The following is a 19,853-nucleotide window of genomic DNA, read 5'->3' as shown; positions in this document are numbered from 1 at the left end:
GCTGTTAATTTCACTGCAGTTCTGCTGCCCGCGCGCTGGGGGCCCAGCTTTCAACCTAGAGACAGAGCTGCTGCTCAGATTAAAACGGTGGGAAGATCCTGATGTTGGGACCCAGTTTGGCAGTTGTTGGCTTTTTACCTAAACTGTGTGCCCGGGTCTGACGTTAACCGCCAGGACGGGACAAGCCGCGCTGCTACAACCGTCTCGACGGCTGGCGATCACCCGCAGTGCTGTCACTGTAGAACTGAGACCCGGTGCAGCTGACTGATTTCCCCCCCTGCCCCCTTTTGCCATCGCGCGCGTCTTCTGGTTTAGAGGCCGTGTACGTGTTGCCGCTGGAGGTTAGCGCTACTTCAGAGGTCCCGCGCTGCAGACCACCATCAGACCGGACAAGCTACTGTAAAGGCCTTAATCGAAGGCCTTAATACCTCCTATTAAAGCCAAGTTGTCTTAAATAAAAGAGTCATTGTGTGTCTAACTACCCATGCAGCTCCTTGAGAAATTTTAGGAGACTATATTCACCTCACATCCTTCCCTTTTGCATGAAGCAGGGAGGGAGGAATCATCCTTCTCGAGCAACACTGCTTGCAAACTAAGTGTTCGTGCATTGCATTAGTGGCATTCACTGCTGGCAGACCCTTTTTAACCCTTCTTAAACATTAACAAGTTACACCTCTTCAGCACTTCCTATAAAATAAATATTACCTATAAAATGAAGGTAGTATTGTAAAGACAAAAGAAGAACTACTTCAGGAGGCATATCCCACTGAATTTGGGCAATACCCTCCTGGCAGCTCTTTCTGACCCAAGAGACTTTCTGAACCAACACCTACCACAAAAGGTGTTTTCCTTCTTCAGCTGTTAGCTAGCAGAGATCACTGTTCTTCTAATTCAAGATTGTTTCTCTAGAACAAGTGCACTTTCCACTCAACTTTCTTCCCCGAAAGGAATCACCTTAATGGTAAACTGCAGTGGCAGAGAATTTTATGTGTGTAATACCTCTGGAGGAACCAGCGTTCAAATCAAATCTTTACAGAACCAAAATACCTCGGCTGCCTATAGGAGATGCCAACACTTCAGAGGGACTCTCAAACTCACCACCTTCGCTTTCCCCTTCGAGTGAAACCCCAAGAAATTGAGGAAACCTGCGATCCATACGCCAGCTGCTTCTCCAAACGCCAGCACACACAGACCTTGCTACGCAGACCCTTTGCTTGCGCTCAGCTATCAAGCATCTAAGGTCCTGTCTGCACTTCCAGAGCAGTGAACGTCCCCAAGATACTGTCGCTGTGTCTGACGGCTGCTGGTGGAATCAAAGGAGGCTCCCCTTCTAAGGTCAGAGAAGATCGTGATATGGGCAAAAACAAGTGAAGAGGAAAGGCCAGTGGTGATTTGGACATGGTTGCAACAAATACGCAGCATAGTGCTTACACAGTGGGAAAGCATCAAAGGCCTCAACACCCTCTGCTATCACCTCACTAGTTCCTAGACGCTGAAGGCTGTACCCCACTCCCACATGGCAGAATAGCAGAGTCCTTTAGCTGATGGGCTCAGGTAAGGCAAGTAGAGAACAGCTAGAAATAACACTGCCAAGATATTAGAAGAGAACATAAATCGGTGACCTTATCCATAACTGCGTGACCATGGTGTTTCAGAAGCCAAATGTAATACAGCAGCACCTTGTCCTGGTTCTCTGAGTCAAAGTGAACAGTGTTAACATCTCCCGAAAAGGCAAGAAAATGCCCTGCTTTTGCATTAAGTTTGCTTCAGCTTCTAGAAGATTACGTTCAGCGTCGTATCAATGTAGTCCAGTGGTGTTGAATAACTATTTGTCCCATTTGATTAACTGGGCTATCACAGGCAGAGTTTATGCACTGATCTGGGAAGCTGATAGCAAACAGGCACGTGGACGCTGTTCAGGTTCTCAGTCACAGGTGAGCTTGTGCCCTCAATTTCAGAACAGAGATTTCTCTAGATAGTGGGTTTTGGGAGCAATAAGCGAATGAGCTGATTTAATAGCTCTTTGCCTAACAGGAGATCTCTCACCATACCCATCCTCCTCTTTGTCCCCTTGCGCTAGGTCTCTTCTACTACAATACAACCTCTCATTGAACTCATGTAACTGATGGGATTGGCAAAAAGCCGGATGGTTTAGTGGCAGACCTGGGCAAGCCTGGGGCAGTGTGGGCTTTTGTTTTTTTTTTTTTTTTTTTTTGTTAAACTGTATCTGAAAGGGGCCAGACAGCTGCCACAGCTGGCAGAAAGCAAGCGGCAGGAGTGCATGCCAGGGCTGAGAGGTCCTGCCTCCGCTCGTGGCTTGCCCCTCCCCAGCATCTCTGATGACACTCTCTCCTTTAGGAAGGAGCACCTTCAGTTAAACAAAACTGTGTTTTTTAAGTAAGATTAAATTCAAGCTGCTTTAGCTCTGAATAATTCCAGATAGCAGTCTAGGTAGTTTTAATGTGGTTTTACTAATCTTCTTCAAAATCTAATTCAGACTAGCTTTCGTGAGGTCCTTTGTAGCCAGCTCTCAGTTTGTGCAAAGTGCCTGCAAAGTTAATGCAAGACTTGTGTGGTGTTACACACAGAGTCATTTAAAAGAAAATAAAACCAGAAAGGACCTCTGCAGGGTGTCTAGTCTAATTTTGTGCTCCAGTCAGGTCTGGCTTCAAGACTGTCTTGGATTTTGAAAACGCCCAGCCTGAGGAGAGGGATTACACATCATCTCAGTCAGTGCTCGACTGTTCCTGTGGTGAAAGGAAACAGGCAACGGATAAAAGCTGTGCTTTAGATGGCAAGAAGGACCTTTATTTCTGTTGCAAATGCAGGGATTTCGGAACAAGGGATCAATACCTAGCCCTAGGCTATGGACAAAACTGTAGCTGGATCATCTTGAAATGTTGGTCAGGGCCTTGGTCCAGCTTTGACTTTCAGAAATGACGTGGTAAATTGAGACATGAGATTCTTGACCCTTCTTGGAGGCTTGATGGGGAGTTTGAGGGTGGCTAAAGTGTTTTCGGGTGAGCTAAAGCCAGTATCCTCTCTCTGTTCAGAGCCATTGCAATGGCGGGTGCCACACAGTGTACTCGTTAAGAGCAGTGACAGTTAGGCCAGTTTAAACAAAGCCGCTGTTAGTCAGTCGAGGTGCCCTCCTGGCCGGACGCAGCGCACTGCGGGTGCGCGTGTGGGCTGAGCATGGAGGGCTGGGCTCCTCCGGAATGGCTGCCTGAAGCCCCAAGCCCACCCTGACGTTATCGGGGAGAGGTCACCGTCCTTCCCCTCACTCAGCGTTTGCTCTGAGTGCCTCTTCTCCAACACGAATCCTCACAGAAGCGGGCGGGTGGACCCCACGCACTCCTCAGCGCTGCCAGAGGCACAGAGCGGGTGATGACGCGGGTGGACATCTTTGGAAGCAAGATGAGGGGAGACCAGGGCGCGGGCCGCGCGCGGGTCTCGAGGGGAGGCTGGCTTGGCCTCCCCGGGCCTCGCAGTGCCCAGGGCCACCACTGGCCACCTCAGGTGGAGGGGAGGAGATATGTGCCCATCTGAGAGCCGGGCGGCTGGTGGAAGGCCTCTGGGGCGGGGCCTACGTGACGTCACAGGGCCGCTGTAACTGCCCGAGTTGTCCTGGCAACAGTCATTGCAACAATGAGCCACCAACGCTGCGGGCAGCCTGCCTCTCAAGCACAGTACACCGACAGGTAAAACTGATACCATTTGGACATGCAGAGACAATTTGGAATAGGTTTACGCCCTAGCTAGCTGTCAGGACTGGAAAAAAGATTTTTCTTCACCTGTTAAGACAGGTTTAAAAGTTCCTGATACAACCATGCTTCTAAACGTGAACTAGCGCTTGGGCTCAACCTTTTCCAATGTTTTTATAGTTCTGGAGCCTCTCAACTCAGTTGCCTGGGACTCATACAGAACAAAATTACAGTACGTGCCACAAGTGATTCCTATCCGACGACCAAAGCGTGCATGACCCAGCCAGAAGAGGAGTTGCGCAATGGAAGTGCAAAGGTTATTAAACCTGATGGACCATTTTTAGGTATGGCGGTGTTTCACTTTTTACTAGATGCCTGTATGTTTTTAAACTCAGTAATTCATTTTTTCAGGATTCTTGGGAAAGTCGGTGTGTTCAGAGATCTCTGATGTAGGTAGCTTGCCCTCATGTTACAGTCTGCTCGTGCTGCATTCAGACATTAGCCCTTTTTTTCCCCCGAGAAAGCCTGCCAGTCGTTCCTCGTTCCCATATTGCTTGACTGGTTGAAATTTTGACCACTGAGGTGAGGGATTTTACCACCCCATGCCCTGAAATTCTCTGGTTCAGTACCTAACGTTTTGGTTTTGTGACAGCACTTTTGAGGACCTAAATACTGTGCTAAGTCATTAGCCTGAATTTGTAATCTAAAAAAATTCACATTGAGGAAGTCTCATATACAAATTCATAGGCTTTATAGGAAAAACTTTGCTTTCCACACTTGCTAATGCTGATTAAATTTTATTTATGTCTTGGCCATCAGTAAGCAACTGCTACCACAAGACCATGGTTGGTTTTCAAAAAAAAAAAAACCCTTAAATTAAGGCAATGCTGGCATGGGAACGTGGATTTCATCATTTTCCACAAAACAGAAAGCATTTAGGTGGTATTGTTTGTTATTAAACTGTTCTGAGTACCGTTTTCCTGAGGAGCCTGGAGCTGGCTGCAGAGAGGTGCAAGGTGAGCATCCCCTTTCTAGCACTCAGTGGTACGGGCAGCGGCGGTCCTGCCCGCAGCAGCGAGCTGAACCAGGTACATCCATCTTCATTACGTAAAACAGGCTCTCACTTGGCTGCGGCCGCAGTCGTCCGCCAGCACGGACATCCCTGACAGCGATGGTACAACGCTTGCTCTGCCTCAGCAGGGCATTTGAAGCCAGCTTTGTCACAGCTTTTTGGAGATACAACACTACGTGTGTGTGGTCTTGACACTAAGGCAGCTCAGCACGGGTTGATACAGGGACATGGAGTGGGGACTGCTTCCCCTGTATTGTCTAAACTGCTCTTTAACGGCAGCGTGAGAGGAGCCACTTTCATGTATTTCAAAACTTCTCCTTGGGGAAGTTCTATTTTACATGTGAATGATCTGTGTGATTCCTGTTGGTGGTTTAAATAGATCTTAAGCGAATATTTAACATTAAATAAATGGGGTCTGAAGATTGACAGTAGGACAGTTAGGATATTTGGGGGCACTTTTGTTTCAGACTGGCATTGAGGAGGCTCAGGTAGGACAGGTCTTGTTGCTGGTAGGTCACGGGGGTGACTCTGCAGCGTGCTTCGTGCAGTACAAATCAGGAACTGCGGTTGTTAATCATGTTAATGCTTGGTTATGTTCTCCGTTATTCTTTTTAAGGGATTCAGAGACATGACTTTAGGAGGTGTTTTGTTTGAATGCTGGTTACACCATCAGCTGTGCCGGGGGTGTGTGTGTGTGTGTGTGTGTGTATCTACACAGAAATGAACTTGTCCCGATGATTGTAATGCATTCAATTTAAAACTGCTAAATTCACACTGTTCAAAAAATGGAACTGTGTGCATTTGCATGATGAGGTTTCTTCTTGAAAACCAGAAGGGCAAAGTCCAGGGAACATGCAGGGTGCCAAGGTTATAAAGGTTTGGCCTCCACTGCAAAAGGGAAACAAATTCCTGCTACTCCTGAGGACAAGCAGTACCTAAGCACAGCTCAGTCTCTGTGTGTCTGATGGAGAGAGCAAGCTCCAGATTTTCTCACCAATACTCATTAAGTCTCCCTCATGTACCAAACGTGAGCTGTTGGTTTCAAAAAAATAGCTGGTTTGTGTCACATCCTCTGTTGGATTGCAAACAGGTTTTACTACAATGATTTTCTGTAACATTCTGATAATTTTTTTTTTTTTTTTTTTTTTTTTCTCCCCTGCCTGATAGCAGAGCAAGGAGCTCAGGTCTTTTTCTGGAAAACTGAGATTCAGCTCGGGTAGTGTTGTTTTTAAATTCTGGATGCGTTGCTTGCGCACACTTGCATTGTTCCTCCAGTTGAGAAACGCATCTTTTTAGAGAGTTTGATCCAAAATGCTGTGCAGGCCATGTTTTAAAACTTCTCCGGCCTTGATCCCAAGAACTGTTAAATTTTGGGTGTACTGTTGCTGACAAACCTGGGGTTATTTAACAAGAGGGGAACATTTCAGCTTAAAATGTGGTGTAAGTTATGGTAGCTCAAAAGTGATCAAGACCAAGTGTTGGTAGTTTCTTTAAGCAGTGATGTGATTAATTGTGTAGACTTGTTCTCCCTAGGCATTAACGGGGGATCCTTTAGTTATAGGGAAGACCTTTGCATCACACTTGGGAGCACTCTCCTGAAAAAAATGCCCGATTTTGAGTATTCAGTGCTTGAGCTTATAAACTGGAAAAATAATAAAAGCACCATGTATATAAATAATCAGTAAAGCCTTCCTACCGGTATCACTCCCCAGTTGTTTTAATACTGAATATTTCTTTGTTAATGCCTAGCTCGATGCAGCTTTGCTACCTGTATTCTTATAGATCTTGAAATGCTAACTTAAGTCATTTTTAGAGTTTATCTGGCTCGGTAAAGTCTTTAAAACAACTTTCTTGTCTTCTGCCAATCTCCCACATCATTCTCTCTTTTTTTCTTTTTACCCTTATTTCAGGAAGAAAAGCACAGGTCAGAAAAGCACCACAAAAAATTCCAGATCCTGTGCCTGTGAGGAAGAGATCAACGCCCATGAACCCTGCAAACATAACAGGGAGGACTTGCACACAGAATGTGGTTTGTCGGCGGCCGTACAGGGATAGGGTGATTCATTTGTTGGCACTGAAGAATTACAAGAAACCAGAGTTACTCACTCGCTTGCGGAAAGATGGTGTCCACCAAAAGGACAAGAATTGCCTTGGAATGATCCTTCATCAGGTGAGATCATAGAGTTTGTGCCAGAAATTCTTCCTTCCTGCTATTCTTTTCAAAATAATTTTGAGCTGTGTCACTTCAGTGTTTAAATCAGAAAATAGTAAGCAACTTAATGCTTCTTGTTTAAGTTTTTCAATAAACTTCATGCAGATGCCCCAAACTGCAAGTCAGTGTGAGGAAAGGAAAGACAGATGAAAAAATTCTTGGCGAGTGGTTTTGTTTTGCTAGAATGCCAGGCAATATTAACTATTTCTAGCTTTGTTTCTCCTAATGTCTTATTTTTTCCCCTCTCTCTTTTACTTGGACTGCTTAGTTGAGAGAAGTTGACTGTGCATTCTCTCAATTGTGTGAAATAGTTTGTCATAGTACTTCATGTTTTTTTGTGACGAGTTTATGTGAAGAGAAATTTGGTAACTGCAATCGTATAGGTTAGTCCTTCGTTTGAACGTGGCTGGTGGCCTGTAAGTGGCACTTGACTTCCCTTGGGATCTGTCGGAATTGCAACCAAGGGAAGGGTGTTCCAGCGAAATCGTAAATGCTAAAGGTGGTGGTCCGATTTTGAGCATATTATTTCTTTGCTATCATGTGGACTGTGTCTTTACCTTCCTTGAAACTTTTTTTTATTCAGTAGCTTTTCCAGTGCTCCTTTAAGTTCCACCTGTATTTCTTTATCACATCCCTCAAAATTACTGGTAAGTCTATAATGTTGTATAGGTGAAACTTTTAAGCTGCGTGTTCAAGAGCGTCACTTATTAATTTGCTACAAAAGCAGTTCAGAAAAGGCTTCTTAAAGTACCGTAAGATGCAGTGGCTCCTCCCTTACTTTTCAAATACTCCCTGTACCCATAGACTGTGGCTGAATTAGGCACGTATTGATGTGTGAAGTAGGAATATTTCCTACTTGTCTAGGAAAAAAGTGTTTGGGAACCTCTTGAAGTGAGCAAAATTCAACATTTATACAGCTTTGGTTGATCCTACACTGAATTCTAAAACCTCATTCCTTGAATATGTTAAGTGTTATTGTTTTGTGTTGAAAGAACGTAGAGGGAGCCCAGCCATCATTTAATGCACAAAGGCTCAACTTTATTAGTACTCACACTGCTTTTATATCCACAATAATTAGTTCATACCTATTGCAAAAAGCAAGCTCCTTATAGGTTGCTAAGGTTAGATAAATTGGTTGCTAAGGTTAAATACCAATCTCTCCCCTTATGATTTCTGCAAGGCCTTCTACATAGTCCTGCTTCTGTTCTTTGTTCTTCTTTGATACTTTTCGGTATTCTCCCATCACGTCGCCGTTGTCAGCAGTTCCTCGGTGCTGTGCCCTTCCTCACGTAGCCAGTTGTTAGCAAACTGCTCCACAGTTTTGTTTCCCCAGTGCGATGGTAGTTGGTTTTTTTCCACCCCGAAGACAGACACAATTTAATGACAGCCATGTTCTTACCTACAAATTGAAGGAGTCAATCTATATTTTAAGTTGGTTATAAAATTCTAAAAGCTCAGCTCCCTAGAGCGTGAAAGGTGCAAAAACTTCCTCTTGTCCCATTATGCTTGGCAATGTTTAAGGAGACTTTCCTGGAGTCTGTTTCCTGTATGTGGTGTGAACCTCAAGGCACCAGTACCTCAAGGTACTGGTTTGCATCAGAAATGGTCGTGTTAGCAACGCTACACCCTGAAAAGCCTTGCTCATGTTTTTCTGAGCTCTGTAATGAGTTTTTTTTTTTTGTACAAATCTAAAATCAGCAGCCTGAACTTGCTAAGATCTAATATGCACAGATTTGCTTCTCTTAGAATACAGCTTTAGCTGTTTTTAACAAGTGAATTACTGTTTAAGGGTATCTTTGTTACTTTTAATTGTTTTTTTAGATGGGGACAGACAGACATGGACACAGGCATGAATTTGCAGTATTTACCATGTTTTGGAGGAAAAAAAAATAGGCTGAGCTGAAAAGTGGTGGTGGTGTGTTGATGAGTAGTTACTCCACATTTTGTATCAGGCAAAGAGAGATAGTTTTGGGGGTTTTCCCTGAAACTCTGAACAGGTGTCAGGTGATGAAGTCTAAACCAGCACTTTAGGTGTCAATGATCTCAAGGGCTTTTTAGCTCATTTTAACCTTTTGAGTACACTTTGCATTTTTCTTAAGGAAGCTATAAGCCCATTTTATTTTCAAAAGTATAGAGCGAGGCATGCACACAAGCCTCTCGTGACAATACTGAACCCTGCGTCTGCAGAATGAAGAGCACGTCTGGCCTGCACACCTCCCCTTAAACATTTCAGCACTAAAGCATTGTTAGACATGAGTACAGTTACTTTTTTCCCAATTGGTAAAACTTTGATACGGCTTAAAACTAATGGGATAGATGAAGAATTCATCTTTGTACCAGAAGTACTTGTCTAGCGCCAGTTAGGTTATCAGGTACAACTGTTCAGTAGAGAGATACAGTTTCTTGTGGCTCAGGCACTTGAGAAAGAAAAGCAGTTGTGTTTCTCAAGACAAATGATGACATAGTGCGTTCATTAATGTGATGATGGAAAACAGGCGTTGTTCCAAGCACAGTCTGTGCTCTGCCATTGCCGTATAGCTGTGTACAACCAAAGAACAGCAGGTGTCCTCCTGAAGTTGAACCAATCTGAATTTGTATGTGGAGATAGTGTTCTTCAGTTCTTAAAACAAAACAAAACAACAAAAAGCCCCAAACAAAAAAAGGCAAACAAAACCCCCCACAAAACAGGCCTCTCGGCATATTTCATGCAGTGAATATTTAAAGTTTTGGCATAGTTTGCCTTGATTCCCAATGCTGTATTACAGACCCCTGGTGCAGAGAGAGGTTTGCAGCAGTTTGGGATTTTCTTACCTTCAAATTTCTACATCCCAAATTGACCACATTTTTAAAAATTGGTGCTCGTTACATGAGAGCTACTCGGATCTTCACATCTGAAAAACCTGGAAAACTGGTGTGTGATTCTGTTTTCAACTTCTATTTTACTTTGCAGTAGCGTGCATTTAGGTATCATGAACATTTATTTTCTTAAATGTCTGCCTATAGGTAGCCAGCCTGAATACAAAGGATAATTCTTACAGTCTGAAGGATCATCTGTTTAAAGACATTCAAAAAGATTGGCCTGGATACAATGAAATCGATAAACAGTCATTGGAGTTAATACTTTCTAGGTAAGTTCAGTCTCCAGGGGAAGGAAAATTGCCATTTAAAAACCTTGTTCTGGGAAATGAATGTCTGTCTTCCCTATAATGAAAGAGCTATGACATAGACATTTTTTGCCTTGTAACCTGAAATGTTGGGTCATGCTTACAGAAAATTAAATTCATCTGAGGATGCCCCCAGCACCAGTCATTCGGGATCTCCTGTAACTCCCAGTAAAGATGGCCCATCAAATGCTCAGGTATTTTGTACTTTTTTTTATCATTATTTACAGTGTATTAAGATTTATCACACTTTGCACTGATGTAAAAGTTGTGATGTGAAGCACTAATATTGTCTTAAACACATGAAAAACTGAAGCATTTATCTTTAATTGGACGTTTCTTCTTTTGAAAGGTGGTTGCACTGTCAAGGACTGCAAAAAAACTTAGTCACGTAGCTTTAAGGGCTGCTATATTTAGTGTTCTGTATTTCAGAATGTTTATTAAAATACTTAAGACAAGATGGGAAGCACAGAAAGCCTTTCACCACTGAGATATTTACATTTACACAGAGGAGGGAGGGCACACCTCTGTGTTTCCCTGACTTTCTTTCAGAGCATGAAATGGTGCAGGTCCCAGGGACCTCTTCCCACCTGCCTCCCTACCCACAGAACCCAGATTTATTCCAGCAGGGTGGCACAGAGCCGCGCCTGGGGCTCCCGGCCCAAGCTGCCGCTTGTACATCGACGTGAGCAGCGTGCGCTTGCTAGAGGAGAGGATGTGAACCAGCTGGAGAGCAGCTGGGACAACAGCTGCAGCAAAACTGGGGGGTTTACCCGTTCTTATCGGCTTTGCACATCACACGCTCTGAGAAGCATGCCGCTGCGTGCTTCTCGGGGCCGCTTTAGTAAATCGCGTGGCTGTGTGCCAGCAAAAGCTGACTCTTCACCTGGTGTGTCCGAACGGAAATCGGTGCCTAAACGGTACCAACCTGACCTCCTCGTTTTGGGGAAGCCTTTGCTAGAGCTGCTGAAGAGAGTGTCTTTCTCCCAAAGCCTTTTAGCTGTAGGTTTGAAGAATGACTTGTTAATCATAAAATTAGAAACCAAGGATGAAAGAAACCATGTATTTAGCTGCAGTACTTCCTCGTTTGACAGCTAGTTTTGGAGAAGAAAGATGTGTTTTCAACAATTGCCAGTTCAGAACTGTTCCTTTTCCAGAACGGGAGCAAAACTTAGTTCTGCTGGTTTTTACGGGTTTTTTTCTTTATTATCACAGAAAAGGGTCTTGAATTCCTCTTCCGTCGGTCCTCTGAACAAAAAGAAGAGGATCTCTCGCCTGGGCAGTGGAATCCCGTCCCAGCTCAGAGACCGCTTGTCTGCCTTCAGGGAGAAAGCCGATGCCGCCCCTCCGCCGTCTCCCCGCCCAACGGCCACCTCCATTCCCGCTCCTCACCCGCTGCCTGGGACGCGCCTTCACGCTTCCAACCTGCCAAAAACTGCCAGCTCCACCTCCCCCAGCACCCCTGAGGGGCAGGGGACACAAAACCTGCCCATGGACAGCTTCAGTCCTAATAGCACTAAGGCCTGTGAGGACCAGCAACAAAAATATACCTCTTGGAGTTCTTTGGGGATCCCAGAGCCTGCCGGGGTGCAGGTGAAGCCTCCTAAGTCCACAGGCAAGAAGCTGCACCAACTGCCCGAGAAGCTAAAAGAGCGTAAGGAGAAGGATGAAGGCAAAATGCAGCACACTGTGAGTGTGAGCATGGAGGAGAAAAACCTCAGAAAAGAAGAAACTGCCAAGCTGAGTACATCCTCCTGTTTGGATTCGGGTGAAGGTATTAATACGCTGCTTTTCCTAACTCCTGTATGGGTAACCGTGGTGCAAAGAGACCTGTAAAACGAGGGACTGGAAACCCAAATGGTCTATTTTTTCACTTGGCTTTGCCATTATCCCTGCTTTATGGTCATGAAGAATCCATATTGTTTTTCCGCTGTTGTATTACCTTGTAAATGTTAGTTTAAAGAGAACAACAACAAAAAGCAGAAGCTGTTCTGCTGGAAGCTTATCTAGAATTTGGTTCATTTTTAAGAATTCTCCCTCTGTAGTACAAAAATCGTTAGAAAGAAACCTGAAATGGATTGCTGTAGGGCAGAAACTGGTTAAAAGGAAGAGCTAGGAACTAGAAAAACACAAGGAATGGAGTTTTTTTTCCTTAATTTCCAGTAAACTGACAGTTCACTGAACTTACTCTGCTTCTTCCACGAGCCAGTTTTAAGGTCTGCGAGCTGCAGATAAAACCTGTCACAGGTTTATGGCATGCTAGCTTACTGAAACACATAGATCAGACTTAAATGTATTTCATGGCGTATCACAATGCAAGGTTCATCAGCCTCTGCCTTTTCATGGAGAGCCTAAAACCTGCACAAACTGGCATGAGGTTTGCTGGAGTTTTGGTTTGAACTGTGCTGTGAGCTCCTCTCTATCTGCAGAATTTATTACTTCCAAAGATGTAGAAACGGTGTGCACTGAAAATGGTAGTGAAAAGATAAACAGCAACCCTCGGAGAATACTTGACTTCTTGACGCACACACACACAGAGTAGGGCAGAGTTCAGTTCCTTTGTTAAGTCTGTGTGTTGTCTAATTTCAGAGGTTTGACGTGCAAATGAGAAGTCAGGTTTAGCCCTTTCCTATCACAGCCCAGAGGCGTGTTTGGACTAGGCAGGGTGCCTCTCTGAAGTGCTGTTGTGCTTGTCGACAAGGGTGCTTTGAGATGCTCTTTTCACTTTTACCCTGGACATACTACACAGTGCCCACATGGCTTGGGATTTCTTTGCAAATATTTGTGCTTTCAGATATTTATGAATTTATATACAGGTGAGGGTCTTCCTGCGGATGCCAGTAACGAAATTCTGAACAGCTAGGGAAGGAAAAATCTGCACTGCATTTCAAGTTGGTGCTTACACTGAGCCATGTCAACAAACACACCTGAATTTTTGGAAATGAAGCGCTCGCAGTGAAACTGTTCACCTAAGTTGCATTGTACATGCCGCGACCGTTAATATTACTGTTTGCATTTCTCTCAAATGTTGTTCCCATTTTTACACCACTTTTTCTACTCCTGCTGTACTGCGTAATAATTTTAATACTAAAAGTAAAAGAATAGAGTAGAACATCACATGATAGTTCTTTTTCCCCCATGACCTAAAGCTCGGAGAGCTTAGAGATTGCAAGAACAGTTGAGCTTTAGCAGAAATACTGTGTTTAAGCAGTGGCAGTGGAAGAAAACAAAGAATATATAGGACTGTGTGTTTTTTAACTGCAAGACCCCAGATGAAAAGCAGAGAGAGATTACCAAGATCTTGAGTGTTCCTCTGTGTTCCAGCTAACTTTTCCTTATGGCCGCTATTTTTCTTATTTACCAAAAAGTCAGGAGGCTCCTGAAATATTCCTTTAAAAAGAGGGACTAGAGATTAAGTGTACTGTGCTCTCATAATGCCATTTAAAAGAGCAAAAGAGCAATTTACAAGTGCAAATAACTTTCAAACCCAGTTTTGCCACGTTAATGAGGAGCAAGCCTTTGTTGCAGGTCATTGAAGCCTGAATGCCAGGAACCTATATACAATGCTCCTGACTTTCCTGCTGAAATTAAATCTGACCTTGGATACCTGTAATTGGCAGGGAAGGAGGGATAAAAACATGGCATGAAAAGAACTTCAGCTTTCTGCTCTATTTCTTGCTGGAACCTGGACGTTGAGATACATCTATATCTACATAGATACAGATACATCTCAAGCTGTTGTCTTTTGTGCAGCCACATCTGTTGCTGCATAATTTGAATGGCTGTGCAGACGCCACATCGTGTCTTCAAATAAGAAAAGCTGACCTTGGGTTAATACTGCGGTAGCGCAGAACCTGTAGAATAAAGTAGCTGTGCCCTCTTTCTAAAGCCCGGTACTGCCTACTATGGAGAAGGGCATGTGAGCCCTATTATTAACTTCCAGAGCTTATTCCAAGTAATTTACTCTGAGAATAAAACTCTAAAGGCTTTTTTCAAGCCCATTAAGCTGGTATTGTTTGGCTACATTAAAAATCTGTTTACCGCAAGTGTCAAAATTCTGCTTTTCTGTAGGAGTTGAAGAAACTTGCACTGCCTCCACAGGTTCTCCTTCAGCAAGCCAACCACCAGACTACTTCACGTGAGTAAAATAACAATTAACTTTCTTGCCACTCATTGAAGCAGATGAAAAATCACCTATAAAAACTCTCGTTTAGCTACAAAATTGAGAATTGACCAAAATGTAGTTTTAGAATAATGACAAGTTCCTTCAAGTCACCCAGCTGCCTCATTCAACTACCTGCAAGTTTTAAACTCTGAGGGTGTCCCTTAATTATTGCGGTGCGAAAAGAAGCCATAAAAAGTAATTTTAATACCCTTTAGAAGAAGACGTAAAACATTTAATTTCATTCTTCTTCAAGAACACCATAAGAAAGGAACACGAACCTGCGCTGTTTTCTTTTTAGAGGCAAGGCAAAACAGGAGGAAAGCTGAATGCTAGAATACATAAATTCGAACACCTTTCCTGCACTTTCACTGCTTAGTGCATTCTAAGGTGGAAAGTGGGGAGGGAAGGTAGCAGACTTTAAAGTCCAGAGTTACAAAGGCTATATGTGAGCTAACAGGAGTTAACCGTCAAAGTTATTTCTAAAGCTTTGATGTAAAATGGTCACTGGCTAACTTGAAGCTGCAGCAAAATATCCAATTTCACCGCAGAATTGCAGACCAAAGAGCTAGAGAAAACAGAAGAACCTCAGTTCAGATTTTAACTTTTACCTGCTTAATTTTGACTACAAAGCAAGATAAAAATACATTAAACTTGCATGTGAAAGGTAACATACCTACAGTGACTGCCATGTTGCAGTCTGTAAAACTACAGAAGGACTTCCTGGTGAGTTTACTTTTGGCTCCTGAACAAGTTGTCAAACATCAGATTGACATTTCCAAAAAGCTGAGATTTACCTGCTCTATAAAAAAGCTTTTCATCCGTGACAAGTGTTGAAGAACTTGCTTCAAAATGAAATACCTCTAATACCAGAATCATGTGGTTGCCTAAATAGTTTTTGACAGTATCAAAACTTTCCTAGGAGGAGGATTTGTCTTTACCGTTGCAAAACAGGGAAATAGCTTCTGCAAATGCCCAGTGTCTGGGCTTCTCCCCCACTGTTTTACTGGTGGCCTTTTTTTAAAAATGTGAAAGTTGAAGGAGGCCGCACTGGAATAATTGTGGAATAACGTGGTCAGCGCCACCTGAATTTCTAATAAAATGGGCTTTTTGGGGGGAGGATGGGCACAGTGGGGAGCAGTCTAAAGCTCTTTCCTCGGTTAGAAGGATGAGTTTGAGAAGGTTTTGAGGGGCCTTCGGTGCTCAGAGTTGGAACGAGCACCCCGACAGGTAAAGCCAGGACGAGCCCGACACTTCCTAGCAGCGCAATTGCCCAGCGTCAGCCGCAGCAGCGGCGCTGAGCCCATGGTCGTGTCTGCGGTGCAGGAGAGGAGGGAGAAGTGTGTTAAAACGCTGCGAATTGCCAAGTTCAGCAGCTTCTGTCAGAGGAGTAACATCAGCAAGGGAGGTCAGGCCTCCGCCTAGCGCTTGAACTTCGGAGCATCTTCTGCCTGTGCTGAAGCAGACGGCATGGCAGCGCTGTGCGTCTCACTTACTCTATTAAGTGATGCTCCACGGAAAGACTGAAATAAGTCTGGCCCTGCAGGGAAGCAGTTTAGTGCTTCACGTGTTAGGCTGAGAACTCAAACCGATGTTTAATTCTTGGCCTCTGCTGCGTGCCAATGAAGCGATCCAGCTCCCCGCTGTCTGCTTCCCAGTCAGCTGAGGGCAGGGATGCTGAGGAGGAAGGTTATTTGATGTAATCTAGTATTAAAGTCGGATGCCAATAGCTACTGTTAAAAGTTTAAAAAAAAACCCAACACAAAACGACCACCAACAAAAGAACAACCAACCAACCAACCAAAACCCCAAAACCCCAAAGAAACCTTCATGCAAGGTTTCATGAAGTTGGTTTAGTTCTGACTGGGATTAAAAACCTTAACGAAGACTTCCCTGTGAAAGGAGCAACATCTGGAGCAATCTCACAGATAATCTACTGGCCACAGTGTCCTGGAAAAAAATTAGGGTGTGCTGTTTCAGACTGATCACTACAGAAAGATTGAAACCTGAGAGCACCTACAATCTGATCCAGTTTAAAGGACTTTGGTAGTTTATTTCAATTTCTCTTCCTGTCTAAGTGCTCTATAATTCATGAGTATAATCACAGCTTTAGCATAAAGATACTTTCCATCTTAGTCTAAAGAAAGATGATGAGAGTAAAGGAACTCAAGCTTTTTAGGCAAAGCTTAAGGAAGAGCTAGACAAACCAAACAGATTCACCTTTCTCCCCACTTCTATCCTCATTTCTTCCCTCTGCACACGCCCACATTGCGAGTGCTCTGCTGGGCTCTAGTCCTGTGCTCAACTCCTGCTGTGGGATGTAACTGTGCACGAGCTTCACAGGTCCTTCCCAAAATGCTGGGGGGCACCTGTAGTTTTTATTTTAAAAACCATCCAGCACTCTAACCAGGTGCGTCTGGCCTGGGACATCACTGAGCAAAGTTGTCATCTGCATTGGTGCAGACTTTCAACTTGTTAAAGTTTTACTGCTCGTTAAAATTAATCTAAAGGTGGTTTGAAGGATTTGTCCCCGTGTGGAGGTGCCTGTGTCACCCAAAGAGAACGGGGCCTTTAGGCTAGGAGGACCAGAAGCACTGGTGTGACAGTGTTAAATCTGCTCCTGGTGATTTGAGGGAGAGGGGAATGAAGAAAGTTTCAATCGCTTCAGTGGCTTTAAGCATTTAAGGGTTTTTCCCTCCTTAGGAGGTGATGTGATGTTTTTTTTTGTTTGTTTCAGACCTCTCTGCAGTTTGTTTTTGTTGCTGTATTGCAAGTGCCTTAGTTGAATGGACATCAATGGAACTGGTGTTCCCTAAAATAATAAAACGTTATCATTAACTATGCTTGGCTGTTAGGTTTTTGGCTACATTTGTGCCTATCTGACTGCATCCAACACTGTAAATGTAGTCCCTTCCAAAAATGTAATGGAAATGAATTTTCAAAAGTAAATATAATCTAATTAACTTCTCCCTTCATAGAAAGAGATTATAATCTAGCAGTTTCTCTTCTCTCTCTGAAGCTGATGCATTTATTGATCCTTCTATATTTGAATGATTGCTCATGTTTTCTAAGTATGCTACGCCTTCCTTGTGCACCTTGTGAATGACACTCTAAGAAGTAAAATATTAGCAAACAGCTCTCACAGAAATATGGTAGATTTCTGTAATTACCTAAACACTTTCCCTTGGAGCACGTGTGCTTACTTGTAGAAGCAGTCAGTCATGTAGTTAACTGACTTAAAGCTTGGGTGTCTGTGCTTGATATTCATTATGTCCTTGGTGTGAAATTGCATGTGTGCTTATTTTTGCACCAGAAAATACACAGCCATAGTCTCATACGAGCAACGCCAGCGTTACAAGAATGACTTCTATGCAGAGTATGATGAATACAGGAACTTGTATGCTCAGATGGAGAGGATCAGCCAGCAATTCATGAGTCTTGATGCACAACGGCACATGCTTTCTCCAGGGTCCAAAGAATATAAGGTAAAGAAGGATAAAACTGTGAGGATTGTGTTTCATCTCCCTCTTATCCCTTCCAAAAGCCCACATTTTCAGCACAGGCAGACCTTTCAGTATATATATCTGTTAAATTATATTGGCGTGGTTTTAAAACGAACATCTGAGACTGAGTAACCGGCCGCAGGGCTGGAATTGCCAGACTGGCTCATGCTTCGCTGTCGAGGCGTGGGGGTGCTGCGGTGCTGTTACACAGATCGGGGAGAAGATTGGAAGTGCGTGGAAACCAGCAGCTGTAATCCCAAAGCTTTCCTGACCCTCTGTTTCCCATGGTTTTATACCCTTAACTAAACCTGCAGCCACAGGTTACCCATCTTCCTGATGCTAGCTATGATTCTAGCAGAGAAGGGTGTTCAAAAACTGATACTCTGGCCTTCCACGCAGACTTCTCTGATTTGCACATACAAATTCCTCATGTTCAGTACCAGAATTCTTTAATTCTGTGTGCACGCTGAGGATTCTTGGCTGGCGTTTTTTTTAGTTTTTGGTCAGATTGCAAGTGTATTTGTGAGCAGAAGGAGTATTTTAAAATCCCCGGTACTGCTCAACTAGACAAAGGGAAACCTTTTAGAATGGGCATACATCCTCAGACCCTGTGTGGGCTAGCCCGGATTTTTGAAGCTTGAAAAAACCCTGCAAAAAGTTGTTCAGCCCTCAAACTCCACCTATCTGAGCTGTCTGCAAACAGACAGCAGCGTGAGCGACTTGTCAAAGGGAATCGTCAAACACATGCCCCTTTTGTTGCCTATTTACACGTTTAATTGCAGATTTGGGGTGATGTGGGGGGATGGGAGGTTATTTTTGCATTTTCTGGTAGTAGTGAACTGTTCTTCGTGTTGTCTTCATGTTTGTTTGTCTGTTTGTTTTTTCCTTGAAGATGCTTTGTGAGGAAGTCTTAGAAGAGTACCGAAAGTTAAAAGAGGTATGTGTAACACCAGATTTGTGGGAGGTAGTAATCACTGAGCCTGGCTCAAGGGTATTTTTAAGCAAAGGACATGAAATATTGAACTCTGCAGAAACGTTTTCATGCCATGATTTTCTTTTTATCTTACCTTTACAGTCTAGCCCCAGCTACTTTGAAAAGAAGTGTAGATGCCAGTATCTCCACAGCAAGCTGTCTCACATTAAGAAACTAGTAGGGGAATTTGACGAACAGCAACAAGAGTTCTAGCACTAGCCTCCTGCTTCGACCAGGACACGTGAATGGACAGAAGCTTATGTATTTAAAACTTAAGATTAGTTTCTCTAAGATTCTAAAAGGTAGCATTGAACCTTTTTGTTACAGAAGTTTCCGTATTAGCAGAGTTAACTACTTTTATTGTTGTTGATGTTGCTTACATGTGTATTTAAAGCTGCTTCTTCTGGTCCCTTCTTTTCGTCAAGATTTTTGTTTGTGCATTTAATTAGTTTTAGCAGTAGATAACTGGGGAGCCAGTACCTTTACTATGAAGTTGTGCGCATATTAGGAAAACATTGTAGCAACCTGAAAGGCTGATGGATAGGTGTAAGGCTGTTTTCTGACCTTTCTTGTTAATGCAAACTCTTTGCCTTAAATGGTAGAAGGTTTAGAAATTAGCACAAAACAGAAAAACCACATTGTTTTGGAGGGTTAAAGAGGCACGTAGATGTGCAGTATACAGGGCATTTTGTGACAAAAGAAACTCGCCCCTGCAATTTAACCCCCCCGTTGCAGTGGCTGGTTGCCTTAAGGTGTTTGGTTGTGTATATTTAGTGTAGTTAAATCATGAGCTGCACTGCTTCCCGCTTTGCCGAAGCACCTGGGAAGCACTACGTGGCCTATCGGTGTCTGGAAGCGTGTGCTTGTACCGCGTGTGTGCGAGAATGTGTGGGTGTGAGCGTGTGCGACGGGGAAAAAAACCAAGCTGCTACTCTAAGTAGGCCAAACGCTCAGGTTAAAACAACTGACGAGTGTTGCTGTAGGCTTTTTCCTACAGAATTGCTACTTGTGTTCTGGAAGGTGAGAGCATTTCCATTTCGGTCATTTGTCAGCTTTAATAATACTG

General features: G+C 43.6%; 1 protein-coding gene across 1 annotated transcript; it reads left to right on the top strand.

Annotated features, from left to right (window-relative positions):
- Positions 1 to 3,648: 3,648 nt before the first annotated feature.
- On the top strand, positions 3,649 to 19,000 carry LOC141938221 (RNA polymerase II elongation factor ELL2-like). The gene is made up of 10 exons (XM_074856891.1): positions 3,649 to 3,701; positions 3,885 to 4,048; positions 6,687 to 6,946; positions 9,992 to 10,116; positions 10,259 to 10,346; positions 11,365 to 11,923; positions 14,221 to 14,287; positions 17,625 to 17,796; positions 18,707 to 18,751; positions 18,890 to 19,000. Exons 1-10 carry the CDS (start codon positions 3,649 to 3,651, stop codon positions 18,998 to 19,000), a joined length of 1,644 nt encoding a protein of 547 aa, XP_074712992.1.
- Positions 19,001 to 19,853: the final 853 nt, after the last annotated feature.

This window comes from Strix uralensis, chromosome Z (assembly GCF_047716275.1).
Source record: "Strix uralensis isolate ZFMK-TIS-50842 chromosome Z, bStrUra1, whole genome shotgun sequence".
Taxonomy (NCBI): Eukaryota; Metazoa; Chordata; class Aves; order Strigiformes; family Strigidae; genus Strix; species Strix uralensis.
Note: the sequence above shows the minus strand (reverse complement) of the source record. Positions and strands in the feature narration are given on the sequence as shown.

Bases quoted from the DNA above. Each gene is read 5' to 3' on its own strand.
- LOC141938221 (XM_074856891.1), top strand. From the start codon at position 3,649: ATGAGCCACCAACGCTGCGGGCAGCCTGCCTCTCAAGCACAGTACACC. The intron at 4,049-6,686 runs GTATGGCGGTGT...CCCTTATTTCAG, and splicing joins ACCTGATGGACCATTTTTAG to GAAGAAAAGCACAGGTCAGA. The intron at 10,117-10,258 runs GTAAGTTCAGTC...TCATGCTTACAG, and splicing joins TTGGAGTTAATACTTTCTAG to AAAATTAAATTCATCTGAGG.